The 23,075-nt window shown below is 45.8% G+C and overlaps 1 protein-coding gene across 5 annotated transcripts in view; it reads right to left on the reverse strand.

The window, feature by feature from the left end:
- The window catches only part of ino80 (INO80 complex ATPase subunit), a gene marked incomplete at its 3' end in the record, with an annotated part of 79,444 nt that overhangs the window by 17,391 nt on the left and 38,978 nt on the right, over window positions 1-23,075 (reverse strand). For all 5 annotated transcript variants that reach the window (XM_083789673.1, XM_083789672.1, XM_083789670.1 and 2 more), the window contains exons 28-31: window positions 10,342-10,469; window positions 1,937-2,031; window positions 937-1,009; window positions 70-228 (exon numbers count right to left, since the gene is read on the reverse strand). In XM_083789673.1, the coding sequence (XP_083645799.1) occupies window positions 70-228; window positions 937-1,009; window positions 1,937-2,031; window positions 10,342-10,469 (455 nt within the window). The remainder of the gene's footprint in view (window positions 1-69; window positions 229-936; window positions 1,010-1,936; window positions 2,032-10,341; window positions 10,470-23,075) is intronic.

Here is a 23,075-nt window from a genome sequence, read left to right on the forward strand (position 1 = left end):
ATTCTAGAAGCGTATTGCAACAGGCCTGTGTGTGTGTGTGTGTGTGTGTGTGTGTGTGTGTGTGTGTACCTCGCTCTTCTCCTTGGCCCGCTGTAGGATCCTCTCCTCGATGGTTCCTTGGCAGATGAGGCGGTACACAGTGACCTGTTTGGTCTGACCCAGCCTGTGAGCTCTGTCCATGGCCTGCTGGTCCACAGTGGGGTTCCAGTCACTGTCATAGAAGATCACCTAGAGAGAGAGAGAGAGAGACTATTAATGGTATCTAATCACCATATTGTGTAGCGTTGCTGACCTTCCGCCTGTCATGCAGTTTTCGCAATGACGCACTAGAGCAGGGGTCCTCAACTAGAAATGCTGAAGGTCCACTAATAATTTTTGAAAGAGACTAAGGTCCGGTCCCATGAGCGAGGCGCGGGCCACACAGTGGTCAGCGGAGAGCGGGGCTCTATATCTTTTAGTACAGTCACACCAAGGGAAGCCCAGGGTCCACAGAGAGGTGGTCGTGGACCGCGGTCCGCCTATAAGGTTCCCCTACACTAGAGCATCATTGCTCAGAAGCTAGTCTGTGCATTCTATAAATACTTAAAACAATGGAAAGTTATTTTTTCTACACAGGAGGCTATTTTTATTTCCTGAAAAGTAATGATTTTGGACATACAGTACAAGGAATCTACCCAAGGGGAGGAAATCAAAACAAATAAATCAACAAAATAGACATTTCAGCTGAAGCTAGTTCCAGTCGGTTCCCGGTTGTTGCAGCTCCAGCATGTTGTACGGGTGGATTTTACTGTCATGATATTGTATTGATGAGGTGACTGTTTGCTATGAAACTATAGTATTGTCATGATATTGTACTGATGAGGTGACTGTTTGCTATGAAACTATAGTATTGTCATGATATTGTACTGATGAGGTGACTGTTGCAATGAAACTCACGGTGTCTGCTGCAGTGAGGTTGATGCCCAGTCCCCCAGCCCTCGTACTCAACAAAAACACAAAGATATCCGTCCTGCACAGGGAGAGAGATAGAGAGAAAATTGTATTGTAGATTGGCAATTTGTAGAGAAATTGTAGAGAAAAACGCACGCACGCACGCGCACCCACGCACACACTTTAGATGGTGATTTTATGAATTCTTTGACGTTTCTAATCAAAACCCTAAAGCCGAAAAGCTTGTAGGTCGGTATTCTCTGTGCACGATACTGGCACACAACTATGTCTAAATCAGGCATAACTCCAACCCCGATCCCCCCCAAAACTAACCTCTAAATAACTCATCCAGTGACCCTAACCCCAGCCTGAGTCTTTTCCCGACTGAAAGCCCAACCCAACTCCCCAAGTCTTGTCTTTTAACTGTAAAATAACCATTTCTCTTGACCAGGGAAATTGTCCTCACAACGTCTATTTCTCAAATTCTACAATACTCGTGGACACACACGCGCACGCACACGCATGCACACACAGACAGACAGACAGACAGACAGACAGAGTAACATTAACCATGCTATTAGCATATGGACAGTGATTGTGTGCAGGGTGGATGGAACAGTGGTGAACTTCATGGATGTTTCACAAAACCGCAAACTCTACATATCCCCCCACCCCCACAGAGACAAAGCCCCTATCCCACACACTAATGCAAACCAGAGCATACCACACACGCACACGCACACGTCTGACTCTGCACAAAAAACTTACAGACGTGTGCGCGCAGTCGCATGCGCGTGCGCGCGCGCACACACACACACGCACACATGTGTGTGCATGTGTATGTGTGTGTGCGTGTGCGTCTCTCTCTGTCTTGGCTGTTATAGGCAGTTCGTGTGGAGGAGAAGGAGCCATGTGCATCCTTAGGTGCCCATGAACTGTCAACCCTGTTACATTAATTGTAATGTGTGGATTCAAATAAATAAGGAATAAAAAACCTCAAACCCACCGACTCTGGAAGTCAGCCACCATGTCTCGGCGTTCAGAGATCTTAGAGGATCCATCCAGACGCATGTAGGTGTGTTTACGATGGACCATGTACTCCTGGAAGAGAGAGACGGGGGGATATCAATGGGATTGGTATTGGCATTGGTAGTGGTAGCAGTTAGAAGTGTTAGAAGGTAAAAGTAGTAGTAATACTGGTGGTATTAGCAGTATTATAGTGTAGTGTTATGAGTCAGAAGGTTCCCAGGTCCAACTGTTCAAGCAATGCTAATAATAACACCGAAAATCGTGGTTTGTGGGTTTTTTCGTTTCGACATGTTTCAATGAAAAAGAACACACAACACACCTCTCACCCCCGCGTGGAATTCATGAATTTTAAACATGATGATCGTGAGGTTACTAAAAGCGTTACTTTCTCAGACCGCGGGAGGGATTACTCAACCTGGACCAGGGTCAGAGATCACTGCTGGTCATAGAGCAGAGTGAGCTGAACTGCTGTTCTGTATTTTTTTGCAGTTTTAAGTGGATCTCTGAGGAACAGAGAAGATAGACTAGATATTTCCGGTGGAAGGTTCCAAGACGGAAATATTTAAAGCTGCAATGCCGAAGTTTTATGTTCCATGCACCCGCTATTAGAACCTGGGTCTCGTGGCAGAGCCGCTTGTCCAGGGGAGACATACGTAGCACTGACCTGCAGATTTGACCTGAGATCAGATTCTAAAAATGTCTTCTACATCCTGACAGTTTTCTGAAAAAGCTATGTTTCTATGTCAGTCGTTCTTCGATTTTTCAAAAATAGCAGACCTACAAGCTCGTAGCGTGCCACTCGGTGGCGCGCTATGAGCTTGTAGATCTGCTATTTTTAAATAGCTAAAGCATAACATAATGCTAACAACAAAAGGGGTTCCCGCCCCAAAATGGGTTAAAGAAATGTATACATTTTAAAACCAACAAACAAATCCAAGAAAGTCCATGAATAAAAAAATAATAATAAAATAAGAAGTAGTGAAACTAGCCGATCTACGCCTATCAATCAGCTATTTTCACTAGCTTGGGTCCCAGCACGGGTCCCAGTCACGGGCTAAAAGGTTTGGGAACCACTGGACTATATGGTATAAAACGACCTACTTTTTCAATCAAATGAGTTCCGCACTGCAGCTTTAATAAATGATGTCTGCATGGGGCCAAGCAGCACACAGAGGTCCCCCACACACACACACACACACTACTTCTAGAAAACCACAAGCATGTTCCCTAAGACACATTGAGAAACAGAAATTGATATTCTATACACCCGATTTGTGCTGAGCTATGCTTGGTGTGTGTGTGTGTGTGTGTGTGTGTGTGTGTGTGTGTGTGTGTGTGTGTGTGTGTGTGTGTGTGTGTGTGTGTGTGTGTGTGTGTGAGAGAGAGAAAGTAGCGACTAACACATGGGCACTTTATACATCGGCTATTTGAAAATAGACGATCTGGAAGCTCACAATGGGATGTAATACGCTGTGCAGCTTGTAGATATTTTTGGAACATTTTAACAACACAAATCTGGTCCCTGGCACAAAATGTTTTCAGATGGGGATACGCAGACAATTAACATTACATATTCATCTGGGTGTCCTTGACATGAAAATGCTTGAGAACCACTGGTTTAAACAACATTTAGGAAGCAAGCCCCAAATAAACAACTACATTTTAGAAACAAGCTAAAAAAACATAACAATAATTATTATAATAAGCGGACATGGCAAGGCCGTTGTGTGTGTGAGAGATGGCGTTGTGTGCGATGGGAAGGGGGTGGTGGTGTGGGTGGTTGTGGGTATGGGGGTGGGGCTGGGATAACACTGATGAGGTGACAAGTCGATCTGCCCTCAGCGACCGCAGACTCCGCCAAAACATCTGAACCAATCACGCCTCACCTCGAGAGCCGATGACGACTCGCACAATCGTCACCTTCCCCGGCAATATCCATCATTTGACATGTTGTCCTGACAACCCCCCCCCCCCCCCCCCCCCCACACACACACACACACAGCTACACCCAACAGGGGTGACCCCTGGGGTCCCAACGTTCCCCCCCGCCCCGGCTCAGTGTCTGGCCAAACATCCCCATCTGCTGTGAGTGAACGCTGCACTAGAGGGAACATTAGCCTGGCAGCTCCGATGTAGGCCGACAGCCTGGGATGGAAGAAGTACTCACATTTTGTTTTACTTAAATATCAACACCACAATGTAGAAATACTCTGATAACCCAATTTGGGGCGGGAACCCCTTTTGGTGTTAGCATTATGTCATGCTTCAGCTATTGAAAAATAGCAGATCTACAAGCTCTACAAGCTTGTACAAGATCTACAAGCTCGTAGCGCGCCACTCGAGCTGGTAGGTCTGCTATTTTTGAAAAATCGAAGAACCACTGACATAGAAACATAGCTTTTTCAGAAAACTGTCAGGATGTAGAAGACATTTTTTTAATCTGATCTCAGGTCAAAATGGGTTAAAAGTAAAAGTCCTCCTCTATTCCAAACTTCCATTACTTGAGTAAAAGCACAAAAGTGGAAGGAAGGCACTGGAGCAATCTCGAATGGCCTTTATTAACAGGCTACTGATAAATGGTAAATGGTAAATGGTGCATTTATATAGCGCCTTTATCCAAGGCGCTTTACAGAGATTGTGCATTACATTCACCCATTCACACACACATTCATACACCGATGGCAGCGGAAACCATGCAAGGCACCAACTAGCACATCGGGAGCAATTAGGGGTTCAGTGTCTTGCTCAAGGACAGTTCGACAGTAACTCTGGGGGAGCCCGGGTTCGAACTGGCAACCTTACGGTTACCATCCAGGCACTCTACCCCTGAGCCACCGCCGCCTGAGCCACTGATAAAAGCGCAATGATAATACTGAATATTGGACATACTCCAGTACAGTAAAACATACCAGCTGCTTCTTTTCACCTGACAGAGGGGAATTTCCCCGGCTGGACGTAGCGCGTGGAAGGGACACGTTATTCCGACCAGTTCCTTTCCCCTCCATCAGGCGCCCCGGCTGGCCAGGGGGAGGTAGTTTTAGAGACCAGGATTACGGCATGTTTTTGTGAGGGTATCTACCCTAGGGGACACGGGGAGAACATGCAAACTCCACACAGAAAGGCCCTATCGCCAACCCCCGCCTCGGGTATGGGCACTGATGACGCGGAGGAGGGAACACGCCGCCAGTGCCCACAGCGTCCCCAGCGGGAATCGAACCCAGGACCTTCTAGCTGTGAGGCGACAGCACTACCAACTGTGCCACCGTGCCCCTCAAAGGCACCTCCCTGACAGAATGCCCAGCAGCAAATATTTTATTTGGGCACTCCCAGAGCCACCACGATATTGAGGGGGCGGAAACCGAGCGCTCGGGCGCTGTTCATGCAGCCTGAACTGAGACAAGCTGGAGTTGGAAATACATTGTTTTCAACGAGGGATGCGCAAATAAGAGCTATTTTAAGCATGTGTAAGCATTGTTTTAAAGTATTGTACAGTAACAACTAAAGTATCTTTAATGTTTATGTCGTACGATTACTACAAACAATCTAAAATAAAGGGATTTAAGATCATTAAAGCTGGGCTGTTGCCTGAGTCCAATGCATGTCTGCCTACTTCCGGTCCAGGACTTGGCCCAGTTGGTTGTCCTCATTCTCAATAGAAGAGAAGAGTTTTTTTTAGGTATGACTTTGGTCAGTACAGCATTCTGTCAATGCTGTACTCCCGCAGCCAACCATGCATTAGGTGGGTCCAGATTCTTCCACACACATTAACGGAAATTCGATTTCAAGGTTGGTTAAAATCCCAGGAGTGGATTATAAAATTCATACAATCATATAACAAGTAAGACGCGCAAACGCGGGAAGCGAACGCAGCTCGTAAATTGCAATAACAACAATTAGAATAAATTACGTACTTTTTTCTTTCTTTTTAGTTAGTAATTTTTTTAAGTTTTCTACTGTGTGTGTGTGTGTGTGTGTGTGTGTGTGTGTGTGTGTGTGTGTGTGTGTGTGCTACAGCTGCGCCCTCTGGTGGCGGGCGGGTGGTGTCACAGCGGGACAGACAGACAGACAGACAGACACAAGACAGACATGATCTGCAGGGTCTCATAGTTAGTGCTCATTGCGTTCGCAATTAGGATATCTAAAGGTCAGAGGTCCTTTGACGAATGAAGAAGAAAAAACGGTAGAAAAACAATAGGGGCCTTCGCCCCTTCGGGCTTGACCCATAATAATTACATTATAATGTTCAGACAAGTATAGAATGTGTCTAATAAAGAGTGATGATCTTGAATTGAATATATTGTTCTATAAATTTGGAATCCGGTGCATCCTGTTATTGCCACTATTACCTATATCTCCCATTAACATGACCTATTCTTAATATTGTTAAGGCTTTCCATCTGCATCCCATGAGTGAAAGATGCTGCAGAAGGCTTACTATTATTACGTATTTCCTCCCACCAGGCACACTCCATTCCATTTGAGTTATAAACCTGTAAGGGTCCATTTGGTTTGGTTACCATCTATCATCTAGCTCAGGGAGCCCTCTGGAACCCCTTTAAGGACCCCTGGGAGTCCCCGAAGAGCAAATTGTTTAATGCGTATGGATGGGGGTCGTATTGTGTTATCGTGACTCCTATCCCGAGCGTCACCCGGACATGACGATTTGGACGTGAAGGAAAAAAGGGGGAAGCTAATTGGCTGAAGGTCGTATACATCTGCAATCTGGAAGTACTTGATGCATGTCTCTGGCTTATTATTTGGGGGCTGGCACTGTCCTGCCAGCGTAACGCGAGTCAGTCACCAGCACCACCGCAGTGCGATACGCTTAAAGCAGTCTAAACAAACACGGAGGCAGAGCGCATGCAGTTAACATGGAAACGCTGTCTGTATAAGCACTGAGGCTCTCTGTTAGGAGACTGCTGACACAGAGAGAGAGAGAGAGAGAGAGAGAGAGAGAGAGAGAGAGAGAGAGAGAGAGAGACAGAGAGACACAGAGAGACGGACGGACGGACAGACAGACAACTAGACAGACAGACAGACCACCCAGAGACCCAGTGAGATGGGCTCCCCAAAAATGTGCCGTCATCCTGGAGTAGCCGACTGGCCACAAAAAAGTGACGACAAATGCCTGTCCACATCTGCCCCCCCCCCCCCCCTCTCTATGTCTATGTCTCTCTCTCTCTCTCCATCTCTCTCTCTCTCTCCGTTTCTCTAAGAACGTATCGTTGCTGTCGGGAGAAACCTCTTATCACCACATTTTAACGGCCTACTTGATCACACTACAGCGTCACACAAAAGTATCAAAAGTAACAGATCTACAAGCTCAAGTGTTTTAGTAGCTATTCTTCCTGAAAATAAACTATTTTTGGACAGACATACAGTATGATGATGTTTCCACCCGACAAGAGACAAGAGAATAAAAAGTGGCAGCCGAGTGTAAACTGAACCCACTGGTTATCACCAATGGTCCACAGTCCACTAGTGGTCTGTGGCATCATCACAGTGGTGGTGGTCCATGGGAGAATAGCAGAAGAGCAGAGTGTAGCAGCGTGGCTCAGAGCCTCTCCTTGAAGACCAAAAAGCTTAAAGGGCAAGACCACGTTGGTAGAGGTTTGGGTTGGGTATTTACCTTGCCATGATGGAAGGAATAAAAAATATTCGTATGCTCCTCATTGACTTACATTGTACAGGAAGTTATAGCCTGTAAACGATTGCAAATAAAGCTGATTCTGACAATAGAACACAGTAACTTCCTGTTGATTTTACTATTTGAAGATCTGGATCCAGATCTGCAGATGCAGTCCGTATTTTCTTCCTAATGAAAGTAGCAATATCAATAGGAAGTTGACTCTTGTGTTTGGTGATGTTCTACCGTCAGAATACCGGTAGTCTTAGTTCGTGTTCGTTTACAGGCTGCTCCTGAGCCACTGTACAATGTCATTCCATGTGAAGCACACAGTACTTTCTAGTCAATGGAGAAAGTATTTTAGATTTCTTTCCCATCCTTGTTGTTACCTCATGGCAATACTAACACTCAATACAAGACCAGAGGTGACCGAGCCTTCGCGGTGGCCGGCCTCAGACTCTGGAACACCCTGCCACTCCACGCTATGCTCAGTCATTGGAGGTTTTTAAATCCTTACTAAAAGGACACATTTTTTCTCGCTAGCTATTAATGCTGTTTGACCGTGTTTGATATGCAGCATATATATATATATATATATATATATATATTAATTTGATTTGTTTCCATTTCTAATTTGCTTCTTTCTTTTTCTCTTTTATTTTCTTGTCCGTTTGTATTTTAACATGCTCTGTGCAGCACTTTGGTTCAACCTTGGTTTAGGCTGATGGATAAGATGTTTGGCTTTAGCGTCTCTTCCTGTGCGGCCGCGAGACCTGGGTTCAAATCCTGGGCGTTATACAGTAGATATTATGTATAATATAGTTGTAGTTGAGGTGGGGCAGGTCCTTGAGCATTGTTCCAAATATGCTATAGACATCCATAAGTTTCTTTTTAGTCCATTCATCTTAGTGACGCTAAAGCTGAAAGAAAGAAAAAAACGCATATCATCTAAGATTAGAAATATGTAACCGTCGGTTCATTTGTTTAGACCGTTGTCTTCATTGTGTTTCGATGAGTGACAAACTCAATCGAAAACCCAGCCGAAGTGGAACAAAGTATAAGAACCGTAAAAGGTGTGTCTGCTGGGTGTGACGGTGGCATTATTAGCCATTAGCGTAGAATCATGGCTAAGCTGGGCGTTATCAGCAGTCATCTAAAAGCATTCCCAGCGCTGTGCATTTCCTACATGAGACGTTCCCACTGTTCCCATAGCCTGTCCAGACATACAGGAAGACGGTCCTTAAGCACCTGGGCTGGGCCCCGTCTGCCCTCACTAGACTAGACTCTGCACTGGAGGCGGAAAACAAAAAATAACTAAAGATTAGTTGTGGAAGAAGTACTCAGATTTGACTTCTATTATAACACATTATTATCACTTAATGTATGCTTTGTATTAAAGGTATATTCAGTGATTTCACTTAATTCAAATATCACTTATTTTTTTGTTTTGTTGTGATAATCCTCCCTACTATAGAGTGTGCTGGCCATATAAGGAGTTCCTCCCTGTCCCCAGTTAACCCCTGGGGGTCAAAAAACCTTAGGTTTCGTTTTTGACTCTCTATCCTGATTGGACGAAAGGCTGGGTCCCACAGCCAAAAACGAAACCTAAGGTTTTTTGAGTGAAATCACTGAATATACCTTTAATCATCTAAACCAAATGAGTAAATTGTTGTAGTGGTAAAAAGTACAATGTTTGCCTCTGAAATAAGAGTGGAGTCGAAATAGGTACAGTAATTGAGTAATAACCTTCCACCACTGTTACTGGTGACCTCACGCTAAAGCTCCAATGATGTGATGTCTCCAGTTCCTGGTGAATAAGCTACATTTCCACGTGACGCTAGGCTACAGTGACAGAACAGGCCGCTACCGGTTCATTGTTGTTCAGTGGGAGCCGTTCAAGAGTGGCAACACTTCCTGTTGAGAGGCTAAGTCAGCTCAACACCAGCAAACCAAAACTAGTAACTAACCAAAATTAGTTTTAGCCATGTCAAAAGTAGCAATTGAAAAAATCCCAAAAAGAGAGCACATCCAAAATGTCAAATCAATGGAGGACAAAGTACTCACATTTTCATTTTTTTATTGGCACACACCATGCGTTTGCGCTATGAGCCTTCATCAGTATATGTACTGTATACTGGATTTTGGGTCTAGCACTCAATCTGCATTGTAGTGTCACACCAGCGCATCTATCTATCTATCCATCTACCGTATCCATCCATCTCTGTCGGGTGAAAACCTCATAATGTCCCAAACTGTTACCGTTTAGGATTCAAATCAAAAGTAGCAGATCCACAAGCTTCAAAACACGTCGCTTCGCGCCACGTTTCGAGCTTTTGTATCTATACTCCGTTTGGTGCTTTTGTGTGACTCTGTATTATGATCAAGTAGGGTGTTGATTTACAGAAAACACACACTATGGAGATAAGAGAAGAGGTTCCTGCCCGACAGCAGTGATGTGTTGCATTTCTCTCCCGTCTAGCTGAGAGGCCCCTCACCCCGTCATGCCCTCATGAACCCCCACCTCCTCCTCCTCCTCCTCCTCCTCCTCCTCTCTTCTTACTTATTGCCAGCGCTCTCCCATCTGTCTCCCTCGCTGCAGATGAGGCCTGCCAGCTAATTAGGGCCCTGACCTGTTAATTAGCACCGCTAATGAGAGCAGTTAACGAGGGACAGGAGGTCGGGACGCCTCCCGACCAGGACAGACTGGTTGACTGACAAACAGAAAAAAGGGGGCACGTTGGTGCGGGGTACAGTACCTCCAGCAGGTCGATCATGCGGGTCATCTGGGAGTAGATGAGCACACGGTGACCCTGAGCCTTCAGTCTGCACAGCAACACGTCCAGGGTGTGCAGCTTCCCGCTGTCTGTGATCAGGCTCTCCTTATCTGAGAGAGAGACACGCAGAGAGACAGAGAGAGAGAGAGAGAGAGAGAGAGAGAGAGAGGGAGAGAGAGAGAGAGAGAGAGAGAGAGAGACGTCTTTATTAAAATACTAAAGGAACACCAGAGTCCAGAGTGTGCTGCAGCTTCCTACTGTATGTGATCAGAGTCCTTATCTGAGAGAGAAATGAGAAACATGCAATAAAAGCTCCATGGTCTGAACCTAACCCCTCCCCCTAGATGTTGAGCTAAACATGTTAAGATGTACATGTTCCAACACATGTTCTTCACTTAGAAAGGAGCCAGCTTAGATGGCTGGGGGGCGTCTAGTAAGGACGCCTCCCCAGCGTCTCCCTACGGAGGTCCTCACTGGGAGGAGACCCCCGGGCAGACCAAGGATCAAGACCCGACCCTTTGGTGTGGTTTGGGCTTAACACCCATTTGTGGGTCCAGGACATATTTTGTTCGGGTGCCTATATTTCTTGTATCCTACATTTTGTTATTAATTATTATTATTATTATTATTTCAAAACATTTTGCAAAGACATTCCCCCCCAAAAACAAGTGCAATGATTTTCTTTAATAAATATATTTCATGGTGAAATCAAAGAAGAAATCTAAGAAATCCCATGAATTATGTAGCAAATTAAATGTTTAAAGGAGAATTTCGGACTAGAAGGCTTTCTTGCCTTTATTTGTAGTTGTTATGTCCCCACCAAAGGGGTCCAGGTGTTATTTTGTGCAAAAACACATTATTGGCTATTTCCCCTACCATAAGCCATCAATGGGGGTTGGGTTTTAGTGCTAATTTGCTTATTTCCATCGAAAGAAGTATTAAAGTGTGCTGCTTACTTATAGCCGATACTATTTAAGAAAAGGTAAGAAAGCCTTCTAGTCTGAAATTCTCCTTTACACAATGTGGTGCACTAGTTTGGGTGCCAGGCAAACGTCTAATCTCTCTTTTGGGTTACTAAAAAAGTTTGAGAACCACTGGACTACATAGTATAGTCCTCACACTACTGAGAGACAGAGAAAGAGCATGTTGCCCTATAAAATAGCTTAATTTATAGGGCAACATTCTCTTTATCTGGCTCATATATTAAAACATATAATTTATAAAAAGATGAAATATGAAGATACAAGGTTTTATTTCTGGCCCGACAGTGACAGTGAAACCTCATATGTCCAAATTCAAACATAACAAAATTTCCAGATCTACAAGCATTTGGAGTGCAGTATGTTAAAAAAAAAACGGAGAGTAGAAAACTGAGATAAGAGGTTTCTGCCCTGACAGAGACGATAAAGTGTAATTTACACTTGGTGTCACAGCGGGCGGCGCGGTGGAGAACCAACCCCGGTGAACAGTTGGTCTCTGACACCCCATCAGGTGACCTCCAGCCTGACCATACAGTAATCACCAATCAAACAAGACCCCCAGCCCGCTTAGCGATCTGACCCTGTGACTCCGCCGGGCCACGAGGAGTTAACCTCAGCCGGGACAATGGGCCCAGAGAGAGAGAGAGAGAGAGGGAGGGAGAGGGAGAGGGCAGGGGCTAGCCATCGACCCGCTGACAGGCCCGTGGTGGTGGTGGTGGTTGTTGACTGCGGGGGTCCATGACCCCTGAGCGCGGGGGATGTGTCCGGGGTCAAGGGGTCAGGGGGGCCGGGGGGCACACGAGACTCCCTGTGGGGGAATTGGGGGGGGGGGGGCTTTTCTATGCCCTCCGCTCAGCTTCGACACTTGTTCACTGAAACCCTTCTGTGCCGTATAGCAGACCCCCATTATTCTGCATGGTTTCTGTGTCCTGAGAGGCACGTCATCGTAGACAGCGCCTCGTAAGCGCAACATATGTCACGCGACACAAAAGAGGCCGTGAGGTCATTGCAGAGCAAAGGGACGACTGTTGAGTTGCTTTATTATGAAGATGGTTCAACTATCAGTTCATATTGAAGAGCCCTATAGCTGATCTACATAGACACGTTGTGAGCTTTATAGGTCATTTTTGTCAAAATAGTTAAAAACTACGCTAAAAGTTTAGGCGTAAGGGGCTTACTTACCCCCTTACGTTTTAGGCGTAAGGGGTAAGTAAGGTATAGGCAAAACAGGGCCCATAGTTTTTATGGCAACAATGACTTTACATTCAGTGCAAACGGGCCCAAAGAAAAACCACACACACAAGCAACAGTTGTTGAAACTTGGACTAAAAAACATTATAATAGAGCGCCGAAGTCCTGACGTCACTCGCTCATCCCCTCGATTCCCCTGGTTCACAGAAGTCATTTCTCTAACATGGGGTCCTCTTAAAATCGTCTCATATAAGCGTTCAAAAATAAACAAGCTGTCTCAACGTTATTGTCAGGGAGGTGTCTCCGTATCGTTTACGACAGTCAGTCACTCATATATTATACTGTCTGTTTCTCTTAGTCAGTTGATTCGTCATATCCATATGAGTGAAGCGGCCGCGATGACATGTTTATTTTTCAAACACAGTTCTTATATGAGGTGGTCTAAAATCCCCTATGGGGATTACAATGCAAATAAAACAGTACATGAACCTGTGGTTGTGCGCCCTCTACCGATATTGACGTCAGACATCGGTGCTCTATAAAAACAAAATAGTAAAGCAATGAAAACAATCCAATTTTATGAAGTCTTAAATATTTTCGGTCTCTGCACAACCCTGAGTGTGTATAAATGGACCTGTAAGGGTCCATTTGGTTCCATTTATACACACTCAGAGTTAAATGAACACAGGAGACATTACCGCGTGTACACAAGGACATCCCATCGACTGCTGTTAGCCGCAATACTAGCGCACATGCTAATGTGTACCCGGGCTGAACCTTGAGCTCTGACCCCAGTGTGTGCGACACCCCGCAAGGGTCACGTCCTGCCGAGGTGTTAAAGAGGAACTAATACAACAGATGAAGTGACTGCGGGGACCCACTCTGGGGACGGACCAAAGCCCGCTCACCTCTGGGGTCACTGCCGAGTGGTGTCAGCTTGTCAAACACACACACACACACACACATACACACAGACCCATGCCGCACACACGCAGCACAGAAGCTGTTATTGTTAGCAAATGCACAAGGTATACTAATGGCCTAGTTACATAGCAGTACATATATTATACACTCAAAATTTAATTGCAAGATTATTGCGACTGTAGGTCAGTCCGTCATTCCATCCGTCGTTCCATCCGTCACGCCACCATATATGACCGTCAGACCCTCACACCTCGTGACATGTCGCCATATATGGCCATCTCCATACGAAGACAACAACACTGACCTCATCAAACCATGGATAGCCATACATGGAGAAGACCTGCATATTTGGAGCCAGCCTGCAACTCTACATCTGACCTCAAACCCTTAGATCTCCATACTGTATATGGAGCTGACCTGTTCTGACATTCCATATGTTCCATGTTCCATATGATCTGAGTCTGACCTCATCAAACCCTGTACACTCAAGACACACTCCATATATACTGGATACTGGTATCCTGTATAATTTCAATGAGGACAATCTGGTAAAATCTTGCAATTAAATGTTAAGTTGCGGTGCTTCCATGTTGGTACATGCATGAGCATGGAAGCATGTCCGTCATGAATACTAACACATGAGAACAGTTTGTGATTTACCGTACATTGTTTGAATATGTACTTCTGTATACTATGTGTACATTATGTAATTAAGATTGTGTTGCAGCACAGCACTCCATACGAGGAGAGGAGAGGAGAGGAGAGGAGAGGAGAGGAGAGGAGAGGAGAGGAGAGGAGAGGAGAGGAGAGGAGAGGAGAGGAGAGGAGAGGAGAGGAGAGGAGAGGAGAGGAGAGGAGAGGAGAGGAGAGGAGAGGAGAGGAGAGGAGAGGAGAGAAGAGAAGAGAAGAGAAGAGAAGAGAAGAGAAGAGAAGAGAAGAGAAGAGAAGAGAAGAGAAGAGAAGAGAAGAGAAGAGAAGAGAAGAGAAGAATTTGATCTGGGTGGAGAAAAGACAGGGGAGACAGAGAAGGAGAACGAGACAGATTAAAAGAGAGAGTGCCGCTGAGAGACACACAGAGAGAGGAGTGGGTCCGTATAGCGCTGTGGTCACAGATCCAGTAAGTCGGTATTATTTGGTGGTGATGTTGTGGTTTGGAGCAGTCGGGCCCCTCGTCACCGCGGTGCCAGGCTAACCAGGGGCCCCCGCGCGGCGCTCCCACCAGCGTCACTCACTGGAGCCACCCCGCCCGCCACCCACCCAAAACGCAAACCCACCGGCTCCCTGGCAAAGCTGCAAAAAAATTACTTTTCTATAAGGCTGAATATTGTTCAAACCCTGTCATTCTAAAGCCGGGGAACACATTATAAGCAAAACCTCCAGACGCCTTCCTAAAGTCATATTTAAAGATGGGTTGTTGTTGGGTTTTTTTTTTTTTCCTTCGGGGGGACCACATGAATTTGGTCGATATTGAAATAGTCAAGGAGCCAAGCCTGTGCTATAGAAACCTCTCTCTCTCTCTCCCACTAAACTCATTGGTCTATTTTCTCCTCCCCTGTTTACAAACATTGGAGTAATAAGTCATACTTAGCATACAATAAAACAGCCTCCACCATGCCAGTGGTTAGCGTTCCGTGGTTCAACCCTGTGGGAGGCACCGCAGGGCCTCCAATCCCCAACAGAAGTGCATTCAAGAGGGTTTTTGTTTTAAACCGTTTCAGACATGCTTTGTTACCAGGAAGTGATCTTATTCCCCACTGAAGGACGTTTTCGCAGTCTCTGTTACCAAGCCGCATGTTATACTTCATCGCTCAGAGGTGTCTTGTGGTCACGCAAGCCATTTTTCCACCACGAATACAGACGGAATAGGTGATCTCTTCTTTGCTTGAAGTTGAGATTATTAGATCGTCGACTCTGATGTTCTAAAGCCAGATTGGAATTGAAACAGCGGTTTTCTGTTTGTGAATTCATCTCTCTAACATTTATGGAAGACATTAAAAAACTTTGATGACAAAGAAAATACATTTATGGAAGAAAGGATGGGAACAGGGCGGTAGTTGGACGGTTCTAACTTGTTTCCTTTTTCATACAGAGGGATTACTCTCGGCTGTTTGAATTCTCGTGGGACGTGACAGTGATGGATACATTTGTAATGTGGGCTACTATGGGAGCAATAGAGAGAATCTGGTGGGGATGTTGTCATGGCCAGTGGCCTTGGTTGGCTGAGGGGCGATCCGTTTTATTTTTTGACATCTTCAGTTTTTCCTGATTTAACTGAGAACTCGCCAAGGGAACATTGTTCCATTCATGGCTTTTGTTTTTTAAGACTATGTTTACATTTTCTCCAAAGTCAATAAGTTACTGAACTCGCATGAATAATTCATCGTGGTTGGCTTAACATCATTGCACAATTAATAAGTCAGACGTCAGAAATCAATCATTTCTCCAGGGGGCCACGTTCACGTTTCACGGTCCTGTCAGTGAGCCAACTACTTTGTTTTGCTGAAAAGAACCACATTAATATAAACAACGTGTCATGATGCAGTGAGTTATCTTGGGAATCAATTGTTTTCGGGAAGCAACGGAATCATGTGATAGAGCATAAACTACAAAGAAAGAGAGAGAGAGGCACATAGACAGAGAGAGAGAGGGAGGCACAGACACAGACAGAGGGGTGGTGAGGTTCATTCATATAAGTGCTCCATATAGAAACAGTGTTGTTTCCAAGTATTCCGATCATGCCCTAAATAAAGCAACGCCAAGCGGAGGATGAATGAGTGTTGGGAGGGCTGGGTGGTCCTCCCCCAGTCCAACTCAACACTTATGGCTTATATAATAAGCTGCATATGTATGTGTATGTATGTGTGTGCGTGTGCGCGTGCGTGCCTGCGTGTGTGCGACAGCACAGCTCATTACAGAACATCGTAAAAAGTCAGCAAATTAGTCCCAGCGAGCCAAATATGAAATGTTACAGGATTACAGGATTAGAGGCACAGCCCCGGTAACTGATCTTTAAGCCACAGAGCGGTCAGTTTTCAAACTTCTTCGGGTCGAGGTCCAAGGACGTCCCAAATTGATCTGAATTTGGCCACGGATCCACCATCTGAAGAGGTCTTGTGCCAGAGATCCCGCAGAAGAGAAGATTTGTTTTAAGAAGATCTGCCATTTCTGAATAGCCAACATATGAATTGATAAAGTGGTTAAAATGATTGCGATGCTGTATCAACTACTTTTGCTGTGGACCCCCATACTTTGGGAACCAATGCTCTATATGGCCTAGAATGTAAAAAAGAATATGGACGAAGGAAGCCACAACGTCTCCCATTGGTTGCTAGACCCGCTTTGAATCCACCATTTCAGCCAATCCAAATACAGCACCTTGGAACAATGCAAAACAAAGCAACCCGGAAACAAACACTACTGGCTGGAACTGGCGAGGCCCGGGTCGTCACTCAGTAGAACCAGTAGAAGCCCCAGAAGCGTAGCCTACTTTATCATAAAAATAAAAGATAAACATAAATTACAAGAACGCACATCATGATAATTGAAAGAAGACTTTACACTAGTAGCGACTGAAAGCAATAGTATCAACTTCTGGGCCATCAATGAGAACTGCAGCGTTTGAATGACTCATACGGAACCGGGATCGTTGCCGCCTGCTTTAAGTCCAGTTTCAACTTCGAACATAGCCGATCTACAAGGCACACAACTCGTCACATCTGCGAGGCGCTGTGGGCTTGCCTTGTTGATCGCCCTACGTCCTCCCCCCGGCGTACGCCAATGCATAAATCACGCATTAGGTCCAATTCGTAACTTTTACATCTGTTGTCTCTCTCTCTCTCTCTCTCTCACCAGAAAGAACCGATCTGAGACGGTGGGTCAATCTGATAGTAGTGTCCAATCTGGATGAATCTCAGATTCAAATAACTTTATTGGCATCGTCAACAGTTGGTAGGTGGTCTAAATTTCTCAAATGAAGAGTAGACGGACCACCTCCAATCACTGTAGAAGATGTAGTAGTTATATTGAAATAACATACATGTACTATACAAATAGGTTAATATAGCATTTTATGGATTGTAGCTTTTCTACACACATATACTGTAACAATAGCCTCAGTTACACTCATCCAGCAGATGAATGATGCAGCTATGAGATCACACACACGCGTGCGTGCGCACGTGCACACACAAAGAACCCTGACACGCCCTTACATTATTGTTATGTTTATTACCGTTTTGTTTTATTACTCTATTTTTATTGCTTTATTCGCACACCACTGGCGTTGTCACATTTAATAACGTGATTGTTTTGTTGATTTTATTGTAGTGCTGCGTTGTTCTATTCACTGTTTTACAGACGGGGCTTTTTGTTGTACCGTGTTTTTACACTTAAAGCCGCACTATGTAACTTTCCTCTTTAAGCCCGGTTTCTGTGCTGAAATGTTTTACCATTGAGCTAATAGTCAATGGGGCCTGCCTGCTTGCTCAGGGGATGAATTGAATGTTGACCATCAGCCAAAATTCGTGTTTCACAAAGCGGGTTCAAGAAGAGGACAGTTACATAGTGCAGCTTTGATAGTGGAAATGGACCATCTAGAAGCTCACAACCCATCGGAGCACGACGAGTTATTGTGTTAAAATGAAAATGTTTCAATATGGAAACAATTATGGCAATTTATGCAACGATAATTGTGATATCTCAAATAATTGCGATTAGGTGATTATGTAATAATTTTGACAGGCCTAAAACACATGTTTTGGAATAGTGCTATACAAATCAAATGTATATAAATATACATTATTCTCTCTTTCTTCTCTCTCTCTCTCTCTCTCTCTCACACACACACACACACACACACACACACACACACACACACACACACACACACACACACACACACACACACACACACACACACACACACACACACACACACACACACACACAGTGTAATGTGATCCCTGGCCTGGCTGCAGGGTCCAGAGCAGGGGGTCTCACACGGTCCTGACCCAATTAAGAGGCCCTGCTGCCAGATAATGATCCCTGACCGACTGCCCCTGATGCCTGGAGCCCTGCATGGTCCTGTCTGTGTGGCCCTCTGCCTTGGACCTGTTTGTATACCTTGATTGTACCCTGACTGGCTCGGTTTGTACCCTGTTTATACCCTGGCCATGTGATCATCATCTCATTAACACAGTGTTTTTTTGTTTGTTTGTCGTATTGCAAAGCTATGGTTAAAGCATCGTAGTGTAGATGTACCTGCAATATGTAAAATGAAGATGAGAAGTACAAAACAGCACCGTTTGCATCTCCAACACACGTGATGTTGATTCCATTCCCCTATCCGTCCTATAAATTGTAAATGGTGCATTTTATATAGCGCCTTCATCCATGTCGCTTCACGTAGATTGTGCATTACATTCACCCATTCACACACATTCATACACCAATGGCGGAGGAAACCATACAAGGCACCAACCTGCTCATCGGGTGCAATTAATGTGGCTCAGGGTCTTGCTCAAGGACACATTGACTCTAACTCACTAACTCTGGGGGATCTAACTGGGAACCGGAAGGTTCACTGCTGCCCCCTATATCCTGTCTTCTCTCCTATACTGTATATTTTCCTGCATCATGTCTTCAGTCCTACATTCTGTCCTATATCCAGTCTTATAGTCAGTCTATAGCCTGCCCTCCCTTGATTTAATTTATTTTTTCATTACCATGAAAGAAACATCAATATAACATATCATAATGTTACATCTAATAAACGCAAACATATAGTTCAACTGCATCCCCAGGGTCTACATAGAGCAGCCCACATATAGACAGGAGAGAGAGGGTGATGAAGAGGAGAAAGGAGGCGAGAGTGAAGCACAGAAGAGAGCCCTGTACAAAAGAAACCGATCCCAGATGATGAAAGATGGATAGATGGTTATGTGAGATAGAGAGACAGATGGACGGCGAGATCCAATGAGCGATCGGATCTCACTGTAGACCCCGCCGATCAATACATCAATGGACAACACTTGTTCAGCATCGGCCAGGAGGACATATTAACCCCGCGCCACGCCGCCCCTCCCCCGCTAAAACTTAATTTCCTCTCCGGTCGGGACACCAGATGCTGGCACATGGACGTCTGATGTAATGACCCGTGTCGGCGATGGACGATGATGATGAACGGCTCAATGTGACAATGTGACTAGAGATGTCCAATGATATCTGGACCCAGTGATCACCCCAATATCTCCATATATGGAGCTGGCCTGTTCTGACATCACAACACTTGGGCATGCCTGACACAGAACTCCAAATATAGGAATAAAGGGACAGAGAGACAGATACAGAAATCTCCATATATGGGCATAAAAGGGACACAGACAGATGGAGGAACGGGTACTCTGACACGGGCACAGCCGGATGGGGCATGGATCTCCAACTTCCATCGTTATAGCGACCCAGTGATCTACAGCCGGTCATAAAAATGTTAATATATTCCACGTCACGGTCAGGCAATATGTGATGAGTTGCTGTCTCTAAAGAAGTGGTTCTCAATAATATGTGATGAGTTGCTGTCTCTAAAGAAGTGGTTCTCAATATGTGATGAGTTGCTGTCTCTAAAGAAGTGGTTCTCAATATGTGATGAGTTGCTGTCTCTAAAGAAGTGGTTCTCAAGCTTTTTTTTATTTCAAGGACCCCGAGTTTAGTAGGTTATTAAAGGCCCCGGACCCCCATAACTCTGAGAGTGTACAAATGGAATGGTGTGTGTGTGTGCCATTGTTATGTTATTCATTGTCCAGGGTCCCCCAGAGGGCAATACGTGGTCCCTCTACACCAAATATCTTGGCTGAACATGGCTTTGCGTGTCGCAAAGCGATGCCCAGAAAAGAGATGGTAAGGTTCAAGTGGCTAACAACACAGCCTCTCATTAAGATAGATTACATGGTTCACAGAGAACAGTAGAACACTAGCACTACATGGAGAATGTCACCCCCTACTGGACGGACAGCCTCTCCTCTCCTCTCCTCTCCTCTCCTCTCCTCTCCTCTCCTCTCCTCTCCTCTCCTCTCCTCTCCTCTCCTCTCCTCTCCTCTCCTCTCCTCTCCTCTCCTCTCCCCTCCCCTCCCCTCCCCTCCCCTCCCCTCCCCTCCCCTCCCCTCCTCTCCTCTCCTCTCCTCTCTCCTTCTGTCTCCCTCTCTCCCTTTATCTCTCCTCTCCTTCTCTCGCAGCCATAATAGAAATGTGTATGCGCGCACATACTGCACACACACACCCAGCAGACAGACATACGCATCCGTCCGAATCAAACGTGCACCGCAGGCGACACACTTGCACACATGAAAATATAAATACAACACATCAATGTTTGTTCTTCACATCTCACGAACACACACATCATTTTGTGGCTTGCTCGCTTCTAATTATGGCGCACGGCGCAGAGGCCACACACACACACACACACACACACACACACACACACACACACACACACACAGTATTTCCGTCTGACTTAGGAATGTTCTACAAATAACATGCAGAACCACGCTGCTCATAAGCATCCATAGAGAGCATCAAAGAGAGTTGGAAGCTCTCGGTCTGTCTCAAGTGACGGAGGCCAGATAGGGAGCAGAGGTCAGAGGTCATCACTGCATGCCATGCTGGCTCGTGGTGGACATGTTGGTCCATTTTTACCACAGAAACAAAATGAGTGGACGATAAATAATATCACCAGAAAAGCACAGCTATAGCCCCGAATGACCATAACAGTTCTGTGACTCTGAGGGTGTTCCAATGGAACCAAACGGGACACGGACGGGGCTCTGACCGCTTATTGTTGTTCCTCCCCCCGAAAAGATGGCCGACCCCGATATCACCGCGGCTCACGCCACGGCGCTCGAAAACAAACAGACGTTCCTTCGCTTCAGACATTTGTTCTGGTGGCCTGGAGGGTGGGAGGCCGGAGCGTGTGGCGGTGTGGCAGGGGGGGGGTCTTTGGAGGGTGGGGGTGTCTCTGGGAACCAGTCCACTGTCTATTATATTATTATTCTATCTACTGTCCATTATCTGGGCCTTGATGTGGCCGTTAACAATGTGTTGTGCTGCTGCGGAGACCGTGGCACACTGTGTTGGGTCACTTCCTTCCTGCTCAGCGCTGAGAACCTAACGTGGGAGAGAGGCGCGCGAGAGAGAGAGAGAGAGAGAGAGAGAGAGAGAGAGAGAGAGAGGGAGAGGGAGAGGGAGAGGGAGAGGGAGAGGGAGAGGGAGAGGGAGAGGGAGAGGGAGAGGGAGAGTGAGAGAGGGAGAGAGAGAGAGAGAGAGAGAGAGAGAGAGGGAGAGGGAGAGGGAGAGAGAGGGAGAGGGGGAGAGAGAAAGAGTGAGAGAGAGGGAGAGGGAGAGAGAGAGAGGGAGAGAGAGAGAGGGAGAGAGAGAGAGAGAGAGAGACATGGACGCTTGTCAGCACTGACCGTAGTGCTTCATTTGTGTGCGCAGAAAATAGCCGATCTACAAGCTCACAGCGTGCCGCGGAGGCGACGCGTTGTGAGTTTGTAGATTGGATTAGGCCTCTCACAATGAAAGTCTGACCGCGGCTGAGTCAGTCTGTGTGTGTGTGTGTGTGTGTGTGTGTGTGTGTGAGAGAGAGAGAGAGAGCAACAGAGAGTTGAGCGTGGGAGAGTGTACTAATGTGAGGTGAGAGACACCTTGTGAATGGATGCAACACACACACACACACACACTCACACACACACACACACACACACACACACACACACACACACACACACACACACACACACACACACACACGCTAGTATTACCTAACACGCTAACGCTAACAGAGTGCTGGAACAATAAACTTCAGCTAAACTTCCTTGCTTTGTCTGCCCCCCCACAGCCCCCCACCATACAACTTCACAAGACTGTTCACACACACACACACACACACACACACGGTTGTCGTTCCATTTTGCACATAAACACAGCGTTGCACACATACAGTACAGTAATGAGTTTCATGTGTGGGATAATATCGTCTCTGTTGGGTGGAAACCTCATATGTCCAAAAGTGATACTACATTGTCAATGTAGTAGGTGCAGTGGATGGATTTGCAACTTCTGTGGACTACGTAGCTTGCATACAAGAAGGCACTACTCAGCGGTGGAATCTACCACCAGCCGACGCTACCCGACGGCCCCGTCTCCCGCCAACAGCTACAGGGAAGAGAGGCATACATTCAGCGGCACAGAATGTCCGCGTCGGAATAGCGTTTGTTGGACTTCCAGGCCCATCAGAACAACTATAGACGAATTCAGAAACGGGTCTCATGGTCGCAGGTAGCTTACGTATTTCCTGTAGGCGGAGCCGACATAGCTGCGAGGTAAACCCGCACCTCTTCTACTACAGTGAACTGTAGAGTGAATGATCTTAGTCTGCCTCAAACGTTAGGCCTACTCTTTTACCTGCTTTTTACACAACACTAACATTACAAAGATGCCCAGAACATCGGGATGAACCTGTGTAGTTTATAACAGAAGTGGCAACATTAAAAAAAACGGAATATCCACCACAGTGGCTGAGACCAGAGCCATAGAGTAACAGAAAGATTGGGTATTGGGTAAGAC

This window comes from Protomyctophum parallelum (assembly GCF_964188405.1).
Source record: "Protomyctophum parallelum genome assembly, chromosome: 19".
In the NCBI taxonomy this organism is placed as follows: domain Eukaryota; kingdom Metazoa; phylum Chordata; class Actinopteri; order Myctophiformes; family Myctophidae; genus Protomyctophum; species Protomyctophum parallelum.